At 41.6% G+C, this 10,777-nt stretch overlaps 1 protein-coding gene across 1 annotated transcript in view; it reads right to left on the reverse strand.

Moving 5' to 3' along the window:
* RAB10 (RAB10, member RAS oncogene family) overlaps nucleotides 1-10,777 on the reverse strand; it is an 81,625-nt gene that overhangs the window by 17,468 nt on the left and 53,380 nt on the right. Inside the window, exon 2 of the mRNA XM_006162194.2 lies at nucleotides 10,139-10,199. Coding sequence (XP_006162256.1) covers nucleotides 10,139-10,199 — 61 coding nt within the window. The remainder of the gene's footprint in view (nucleotides 1-10,138; nucleotides 10,200-10,777) is intronic.

Raw genomic sequence — 10,777 nt, forward strand, 5'->3', positions numbered from 1 at the left:
AGAAATCACTCCCCAGGGGGGATGGCCATGCCGCAATCCCTTCTCCCTTGAGATCTTGGGCATCCACGCACACGCGCCTGGTGTGAGTTTAAGCCACCAGAACCAGGACTCAAATCACGGTTGACTACATGAGAGTCCAGTGACATAGCCATTACACTAACTGCTGGTTTCAGACCTTACTTTTTTCATTTACAAACAATGAGGAAGAGTATCTACCAATAAGGAGAGATATTTTCCATATAAACACGCAAAGATACAATAATGTCATTATGAGACTCAACATTTAATTCCATGTTTTCAATGCTCCACTAAAAGTTCTTTACAAGTTAATATTTTTCTGTGTTTTAGTACTCCCAGTTGCTTCACAACATAAACCCCTACTATGCCCATAGCTTATTTTTTTTTTCTTTTAGAGACTTTTTGCTATAAAGCACGTGCACTCACCAGAGAGACAGAGACAAAAAGAGAAATCACCCCCCAGGGTAGTGGCCATCCCTTCTCGTCCATTCTCTCGGGATTGTGGGCATGCATGCACACACCCAGCATGAGTTTTAAGCTGCCAGATCTGGGACTCCAACTGTGATCTACTCCATGGGAAGCCAGCAACCTACTGTCCCACCCATAGCTTATTTCTGTATAAAGGTAAAATGAAATGATTTTTCATTTAGGTAAGTGAAAGACCTGATTGGACTTTTCAATTTTAAGAGACTCTCAGGCCTATGAAGTGCTCCTTTTAGCTCAAAGTACACAGGTCTAACCTTTAAAGTAACAACAAAATATCATGTATTCAATTTACAAGTATTTAGCAAACACTATATACATGCCAGACACTATCCTAGGCACTAAACATAAAGCAGTATACAAAACAGATACTTTTGCCTTAATAGAGTTTATATTCTATTGGAGTAGAGAACAATTAAATAAAATCCATGGAATGTGAGCGGGTTCTAAGTGCCAAGCACACAAAAAGTAAAGCAATTAAGACTAAGCTTTCTGGGACCAGCAGTTAGCGTAATGGCTATGTTGCTGGACTGCGTAGTCGACCACGGTTTGCATCCCGGACCCGGTGGCTTAAAACTCACGCTGGGCACGTGTGCGTGCGTGCCCAAGATCCCAAGAGGAGAATGGAGGAGAAGGGATTGCGGCATGACCATCCCCCCTGGGGGGTGATTTCTCCCTCTCTGCCTCTGTCTGTCTGTCTGGCGAGTGCACGTGCCCTATAGTGAAAACCTCTCCAATGTGCATATGGGGAAACCCCCCCCAAAAAAAAAAAAAAAAAAAAAAGACTAAGCTTTCTCTTTCTAAAACAAAAAAAAGACACCAAGTGGTGGATCTGCCAGCGCTGTGGGCGGGCCTGAAGGCCCCAAAGGCCCTGGAATGAGAGGCTTTGGCAGTGGCAGCTGGTCCAGAGGTCCAGTCAAGGAGGCAGGGTAGCTACCCACCACCAAGCTGAACAGCCTGGTCAAGGACTCCCATTACAGTCCCTGGAGGTGGTCTGTCTCTTCTTCCTGCCCATCTTGGAGTCCGAGAAGGCTCACTTTTTTTCCTGGGAATGTTCTTGAGGCTGAAGTTATGAAGATTATGCTCATGCAAGGCAGACTCACACTGACAAGGGTCAAGGTGTTTGCCACCATCAGACTGTAGAGTTATGCTGGTCTAGGAGTTAAGTGTTCCAAGGAAATGGCCACTGCCTTCTGCAGAGCCATTATCCTGGCCAAGTTCTCACTGTCCATCTGCAGTGATGCAACAGGGGAAACAGGGTCAGGGAGTCCCACACAGTCTCCTGCAAAGTGACCAGCCACTGGTGGCCTTTTATCCCAGTCCCTAGGCACTGGCATTGAACCCTTGTGCCCAAGAATCTATGCTGAAGGCTGAAATCAACTGTACAGCCTGGCCAGAGGCTACACTGTTGCCCTGGTCAACTGTGCCAACGCCATCTTTGATAGCATCTCCAACAACTGTAACTCTCTCATCCCCAACCACTAGGAAAAGGCTGTGTTCACCAAGTCCCTCCATCCAAAATTCACTGACCATCAGCCCGGTTGTAGTGACAAAGTGAGAGGGTACTGCTGAGGCCTTGGGTTCAGATCCCAGTTCAGCCTGAAAACACCAGGCATGCCCAAGATCCTAAGCTTTCGGGAAAGCTGGACGGAGGATGATCTCGGTGTGGTGAAACCCTGTCGTGGGCACCTGTCTGCCTCTCTCTTTCTCCAAATAAATAAATAAAATCTTAAAAAGAATTCATTGTAAAGGCCCACAAGAGAGTCTACATGCAGAGGACTCAGCCTCTAGCTGTGGCCACTATGTAATGTTTTAACATAAGAAAAATAAAGTGAATTAATTAGTCTTGTTAGAAAAAGGAGTAAGTGGTCCAGGGACTGATGCTGGGGGTGGGCCAGTGAGTGCAATTTAAAATAGAGTGGTGAGGGAAGGCCTCGCCAAGAAGGGAATAAGGAAGATGAGGCAAGGTTGAGGAAGAGTAAGGAGTCAACATGGCTCAAAGAGAGGGCATGAAGGGCGACCAGCGTGAGATCAGAGAGGTGTGGACGTGAGGTAGGGAACACAGACCATGCAGGATCTCACAGGCTTCTACAGTGACTCGCTTCTCCTGAGTGAGATGGGCAGTCTGTCAGAAGGTTTTACAAAAAGAAATGAATTAACCTGGGTTTAAAAATTAGTCAGGATTCTGTCTACTGTGTGAATACGAGTGTGGGAGTGTGCGTGGGTGACATGTGCGCACATACAGAAGCAGAGTTAGGAGGTAATGCAGTACTCCAAAAACCTGCTAAGAGAAATGTCATTTTAAAAAAACACACCCAGGAGGCATGCAGTTCTTCTAGTTTTGATGCTTAAATCAGGTTAAACCAATATGAGGATACACATGCATTAGCTTGCACATACGTTTGTGAAACTGTACTTATGTACTTATATACAAAGTACAATTTTTTAAATAATTATTTTTAACTTTATTTATTTAAATTTGACAAGAGAGGGAGGGAGGGGAGAGAGAGAGAGAGAGAAAGAAAGAAAAAGTGAGAAAGCAAGCCGCCAGGTCCAGGTCCAGAACTCGAAATATGGTCCACTGTGTGGGAGGTCCAGCGCCCTTAACCACCACACCACTTGCCAGCCCTATCAAACTACGATTTTTATCTCTACTACTTTTAGTATTGTATTAACTCATTAACAATCATTACAAAGGGACTAGCAGATGGCATAATGGTTATATCGCTGGACTCACACACATTCAACCGTGGTTTGAATCTCAGACCTGGTGGTTTAAAACTTATGCTGGGTACGTGTACCCAAAATCCTGAGAGGAGAATGGAGAAGGGATTATGGTAGGCCATTCCCCCCAGGGGGGGTGATATCTCACTTTCTGTCTCTGTCTGTCTCTTGTCTCTCCCGTGAGTGCACACACCTAATAGCAAAAACCTCTCTCTCTAAAAAAAAAGAATCATTACGGGAACCAGCAGTTAGTGTAATGGCTACGTCGCTGGACTCCCACGTAGTCGACCGCGGTTCACGTCCCGGACCCGGTGGCTTAAAACTCACACCAGGCGCGTGTGCATGCGTGCCCAAGATCCCGAGAGGAGAATGGAGGAGAAGGGATTGCGGCGTGACCATCCCCCCTGGGTGGTGATTTCTCGCTTTCTGTCGAATCATTACAAGAAACTTAAAAAAATAAAAAACAACCTTATTTATTTGTTATGCTCTGGTTTTCCCTTTGATTTCTGAAAAGATCAATGCAATTTATTATATAGGTGGTCCTCCATTCCACCCCTTTACATCATCCCTTTTCTTGCCCAGGGTGCCCAAAAGTTTATCGGTAAATCTTACAAATTAAGGCAAAATGAGCTGTATATGTACATCTTATATTTTTCTCATTTAAAATATCCTGTTTTATCTTTTATTATCTCGTATATTTAGTTAAAAATTACTTTGAATCAAGTATAATTACAAATGCTTTCATAACAAAAAAATTGGCTCATCATAGTAAAAATACCTTAGTTCTTTTCTCAACTGGTAAAAAAGAAGTAGAAAGTAGTAATTCTATCCCCTTAGAGAGGGGCTGAAGTTCCTATTTACAACCCAGGCTGGAAATACACTCAATCTAAGACTAAGTATACACAGGACCTGGCTCCCAGAGTGCCTAAAAAATACAGTGTAGGCGACAGAGGAAACTCATTTCAGTTTTGTCATCGTAATAACTATTTAGAGAGGTCTTCCACTCCGCCATGAATACCACTCCAACCCCTTCTAGCTACTATATGCTTCCTTCTTCCCCGATTCAGTCACATTATGCAATTAGCAAATTATATACACACTTCAGTGTCAAATCTATGACTAAATTCTCTACCAAGAAAGGATGCAGCGCAGAAGAGGCCACGTAGCTAATCCTACAGCAGCAGCATCTAGAGGGATTTTCACATTATAATGCTGATTAGGTATCAAATGCCAACATAAAACATACTGAAATATTAATGGCCCCTCCAAAAAGAAAGGTACTCACTACTTATGTTCAGAGTAAGTCTGCTTTGATCCATGGCATACTACTTCTGTTCTGTGATTGTCTCCTCCATCTTCCAGAATCTCTTGCACTCAATTCCCTCTTTTTTTCTTTTTTTAAAACTGTCAGACAGTGTGTGTGCTTGGTAGAGAGAGAAGGGAAGGAAGACAGGGAAAGCATCCTCCAGTGGTCTGCTACAATCCTCTTTCCTCTGGTTCTCCATTCTGCCAGGATTTGGGGCATACACAAGCACAGTACATTTTTCAAGCCACTGAGGCCAGGACTCCAACTGTGGTCTGCCATGTGGAATCTGGCTCCCTATGCACAGGGCTTAACCACTGCGCACAGGACCTTCCACCTTCCCTGCCGTTTATATACTGTTTTATTTTTTTTAAAGCTTGCTGTATACCATTTTCATTTATATATTTCATACATTTATACTTTTCTCCATGACTGTGTCGGCCCCACAAAATCATCTGTCTCCTTGATCTCTCAAACTATCCTCCTAGGTCCTGCCAGGATTCTCATTATACTACCCCTACCACTGGGTAAGGCAATCAATAATTTGAGAACAGAGTCCTTGCCTCACCCCCTCTAGGCTAACTGGTGAACCTCTGCCCAGGGCTAAAAATAATTACAGCCACTTTTTCATTGGTCAAATTATTTTTAGGCTGGCAGACACACACATGCCCAAGTCCAACCACATCCAGCAGGTTGAATCCAGTAGGCAAAAGCAAGTGTTAAATATCTGAACAGCACTTAAATTAACTTTTTTAATGATGATATTTATGTCACCATTATACAGATTTTTAAACCTGTTTTGAAAACCACTTTTCCTCTATTAAATGTTTTTCTTCCAAGCCATCTTGGTATGATCGGGTTTCTGAAATTATAAACCAATGGCAGTAAAATTCTCCTTACGTAAAATAAAAGACACACAGCTGAGAGAATATTATGAAATCCTATTTTTCCCACTGATGTATTATAAAAGGAGTGGTACGCTCCAAGGAATTAAATCATCATCTCTCGTTCCTTTGTAGCCCCACGCGTAGGGTCAGGAAAGTTGTGTATTCTAGCTGCTGTTGTAACAGTTATTTTTAGTCTGGGCCCGACAGCACTGGAACAGGCCAGAGGCAACAGCAATCTGTTCTGCAAGAATGAGGCCCCAAATTTTATAAACTTTGTTTTCTAGTAACATAATGAGGTTAATCCTTATTTTATAAATTAGAGTGTTAAATTTCACATGGTGAAGTTTTATTATAAAAGACCTGGATTTCCTCATATATAATTTCTCTATACCCAAACTACTGTGAATTTATTAAATTTGCCTGTCTTCATCTTCTCTCTCCCATTTTTTTTTTTTTTTGGAGAGGATTTTGTTATAGGGCACGCGTGCTAACCAGAAAGACAGAGAGAATGAGAGAGAAAGAGAAACAGAAAGTGAGAAATCACCCCCTGGGGAGATGGTTACAGCCCAATCCCTTCTCCTCCATTCTCCTCTCGGGATCTTGGGCACGCACGTGCACACACCCAGTGTGAGTTCAAGCCACTGGGTCTGGGACTTGAACCACGGTCGACTATATGGAAGTCCAGCGATGTAGAGCCATTATGCGATCTGCTGGTCCCATCAACCAGTATACTTTGAGCATCTGTATTTGCCAGGTTCTGTTCTACGTAGTGGGGATGTAAGCATAAAAACAGATAAGATTTTCCCACTCCCCCAAAGCATACATTCTCTTGAAGGAACAACAATGAACATGATAAAAATACAATAAATATGCTGATACTGAGAAATGTGACAAAGATAAACTAGTATAATAGTCTACATGTGGTAGTGTCTGGAGAGACTATGCTTCTTGAGCTTATCATCAGGCAAGGCCCATCTCAGAGCGTAACACTGACCAGAGATCTGAGAGAACGCAGCAGGGCAGAGCCCTGAGAGGGACCACAAGCAGAAAGAACAGTAAACATACAAAGGCCCTGGGACGATGGTATGCTTGTCATGCTCGAGGGAGGGAGAAGAGGCCACAGTGGCTGGAGCAAAGGTGGTGAGAGATGAGGTCGGGGGTGGTAGCTGAACCCTGGTTTCCAAGCTTTATTTCTGTTGAAATGGGAAGCCTCTGAAAGGAGTGGTACTCCAGGATGCTCAGGCTCGCCATGCGGGGTAAGGAAGTGAAGGCTGCCAAGTCTACTGGGTATGCCCAAAGGTCCTAAACTGGAAAGAGCTTGCCATGTTTATGGAACTGAAAGGAGACCAAGTGGGGTTGGAGATTATGTTTACACAGGAGAACACACATTGTAAGATGGGGTTGGAAAGTGAGCAAGGGCTCTTCCTGTAAACTGTGGTAAATAATTTGAATCTTCACTTGAAATACAGTGGGAAGACAAAAGAGCTATAAGGGAAGGAATGATAACCATGATCAGATTACTATTTGAAAAAAGGTTACTCGGGGCCGGCAGGCGGTATGGTGACTGAGATCCTGATTTCCCATGTGGCTGACTATGGTTTGAGTCCTGGACCTGACAGCTTGCTTTCTCACATTCTCTTTCTCTCCCTGTCTCTTTCTGGTCAAATTTTAAAAAATAAGAATAACAACAAATGAAAATAAATCATTTTTTAAAAAATTACTCAGGCTGTTATGTGGAAAAAGTACCGAAGAAGGCAAAGGGGAAATGTGGCCCTTAGGACATGAGGAGTCTATTACAACGGTCTGATGAAGAGGTAACCATGCCTAGGACTAGGGAGGGTAGTGCAGTGAGAGTGGAGATGGAGAACTACATACAGATGCTAGACACATTTTACAGAGAAAATCAGAAAGGCTGTGAACGAACTGGATGCTGAATTCATGTGGAAGAGGAGACTTGGCTCACTTGACCTGAACAAGGTTCTGGCTGGCTGGGATGGCAACATAAGATCCTGCTGAGGGTCGCTGTCTGTCACTCTCATGAAAAAATAAACTTAATAATACCACTCTGGAACCTTCGCTCTAAGCATATATGCATCCCCGGTCTGCCACTTACATACTGTAAAACTTCGGTTAAATTTTTAGGTCACTGAGAAAGTAATGAGTATTTTTCTACACAAATATGCATCATGCCTCTCTCGACAGCCTAATATTTCACAGGGGGCTAGCCCCACAGTTGGGCTGCACAGAGAGAACTGGTCCCCACATGGATAACCAGGGTTCTAGTCCAGTCCCAGTGGCTTGAAAAATATGCTGGGTACATGCACATGTGCCCAGGACCCTAACAGGATGAAAAACTGGAGGAAGAGAACTGCAGCATTTTGGAGAAGTGCTTTCTCTTTCGTATATACACATGCCCTCTGGCATAAAAATATTTATTTATTTTAAAATGTCTGTTCAATTTTCTAAAAAGAAAGAAGAATAGTCCATAAGAAAAGAAAACAAAGGCCTATACAAACACAGCAGCTTTATGATGAACAGATGAACAAAGTGCTGGATATCTAAACAATGAAATGGTACTCGGCAGTGAAAAGTAATAAACCTGTTGATAATTAAAAAAATAATCATGCAGAGTGAAAGAAGCCATACCCTACCCCGCCAAAAAAGATAAAGAAAATTAACACATGACATACCATTTATGTATAGTACTAGAAAATGGAAACTAATGTGACAGAAAGCAGAAGAACGGCTACCTGGGGACCAGAAGTAGTAAAAAGTAAGGGATTACAGGGGCCAGCAGGGAGCATGGTGGTTGAGGCCAGTGGATTCCCACATGGCCGACTGCGGTTTGAGTCTCAGTGTGCTTTCCCTCTCTCTCTTTTTCTCTTTCTAGTCAAATTAAATAATAATAATAATAATAAATAAAGTTAAATGAAATAATTCTTCAAATTATGAAAAGAAGGAATTGTAAAGGATTAAAAGAAGACTTGAGGAAGTTTTGCGAAGATGGTTTTGTTCATTATCTTGACTGGTTATGTGTATTATCTTTTTTTAAGAATTATTTTATTTAACTCTATTTATTTATGTATGTATGTATGTATGTATTTAAATTTGACTAGAGAGGGATAGAGCGAAAGAGGGACAAGGAGAGGGAAAGTGAGAAAGCAAGCCACCATGTCCGGGACTAGAACCATGGTCAACCATGTGGGAGTCCAGCATCCTTAACCACCATGCCACCTGCCAGCCCCCTGCATTATCTTGACAGTAGTGAGAATTGTATGCATTTACACCTTACCAAACCATATACTTTAAATTCAAGGGTTTACAAAGTTCAAGAAAAATGGAATTAAAGTACAAGGTTTTTTCCTAAGGTTTATTTATTTAATTCCATTTGTCATTATTATTATAATTTTTAAAATTTGACCAGAGAGAGAGAGAGAGAAAGGGAAAGCGAAAAAGGAAGCCACCAAGCCTAGGACTCAAACCGTCATCAGCCATGTGTGAAACCAGCGCCTTTAAACACCATGCCACCTGCTGGCCTCTTAAAGTACAAGTTTATTTTGGGGTAAAAATTTGGGAAATCCATGAACAGACTTTTCGTAATAAGACCCCTCATATGTACAGTTTATTGACTATCAGTTATACCTCAATAAAGCTATTTTCTTAAGAAAGAAATATCATATCTCACAGAATCTTTGTAGGCAGGTAGTGCTAACACAAACAATAAGCATAAAGCTCATACTACTCACTGAAAAATATTACTATGATAATTTTAAAGTCTATGATCTGACTTGAATACTTACTATACTTATTATGGGCAAAACCCTACACAAACTAATAAAAATAACAGTACTGGGACCAGTAGGTGGCATAGTGATTAAGTCACTAGACTCCTACATGGCTGACTACGGTCTGAGTTCTAGATCTGGCAGCTTGAAAATCAGGCTGGGCACATGTGCATGCATGCCCAAAATCCCAAGAGGAGAATGGACTGTGGCATGGTGATTTCTCATTTTCCCTCTGTCTGGTGAGTACATACACCCTATGTCAAAAAACAAAACAAAACAAAACAAAAAACTATTTAAAGACAAAACAAACAAACAAACCAAAAACAAGGGCCAGCAGGTGGCATAGCAGCTAAGGTGCTGGACTCCCACACAGCTGACCAGTTTGAGCTCTGGGCCAGGGTGCCTGAAAATCATGCTGTGTACTTGCACAAGCATGTCCATCCTTCAGGGGTTGGGGAGCTGATTTCTCTCTCTCTCTCTCTCTCTCCAAAAAACAAAAATAAAACAAAAGTTAAAAACACATTAAAGCAAATAAATATTTTAACTTAGACTCTCAAAGCAACAGAAGATTATAATTTTTTTTTAATATTAGATGGATGTGAGCAAGGAGCTATACTATAGGCTTTAAAAGATTTCATAATCCTTTAAGTGGTATTATCACCATTTTATATATGAAGACATAAGAGCCTAACATTTAATAATATGTAACTTGCCCAAGTTCATATAATAAGTAGGAAAGATTAGACACTAAACCAAATTTCATGAACTTCAAAGTTCATGGCAATATTTTTTTCACCTCACCAAGAGTTCATCTAAGTGCTGGCTTCAGAAAAGGATGTCTCACAGAATCTCAACATGCGACAAGGAAGAATTTCCCTGCCAGACTTTAAAGTATCTGGCATTCTGCTGTATCAAGTGAGTAAATTAGTATCACTTACCATATCTGTAGCTTGATCTTCTTTCCTTGTAATTCAACTGTTTTGATCTTAAAGTCTATTCCTACAACATAAAGAAAGAAAAAGGTGTAAATTGTACCTGTGGCTTAGTGCTTGTTTATACAAAGTTAACTGGAACAATAATGCTTAGACTTCATAAACTTGTTTTTGTTTGGTTCTGGACATCCATCAAGTATGCAGTTCTAAGGAAATGTGTACAACTTTATTTATATGTATTTTTAAATTCAGGATAGAGCATGTGTGTGGGCACGTATGTGGAGCCACAGAGGTAGAGAGGGAGAGGGAGGCACCCTTCACAGGGCTGACCCTCCCAGCAATTCCCTTCTTCAGCTCTCCAGCTCACTCACACACATGCCCCGTATGCTCAGAAGTTTTCCTATACTAAAATACAGCCTTCACTAGCTTGCAGGGCAAAAGAAAACTATCAAGAATAAAGAAGGGTCATTTCATAATGATAGTCAACTCTTTCTTTCTATCGAGATGAACGTTAATCTTAAGATTTTACTGTCTTAATAATAAAACAAAAGATGAAGCTTAGGGCTTGATCACTTGGCCTTTTCTCTATCTCCTCCAGTTCAAAATGCTTGCACCTGCTGACAGCCGTCATTCTCTCAGTTCAGC

This window comes from Tupaia chinensis, unplaced genomic scaffold, assembly GCF_000334495.1.
Source record: "Tupaia chinensis unplaced genomic scaffold, TupChi_1.0 Scaffold139757_1, whole genome shotgun sequence".
Taxonomy (NCBI): domain Eukaryota; kingdom Metazoa; phylum Chordata; class Mammalia; order Scandentia; family Tupaiidae; genus Tupaia; species Tupaia belangeri.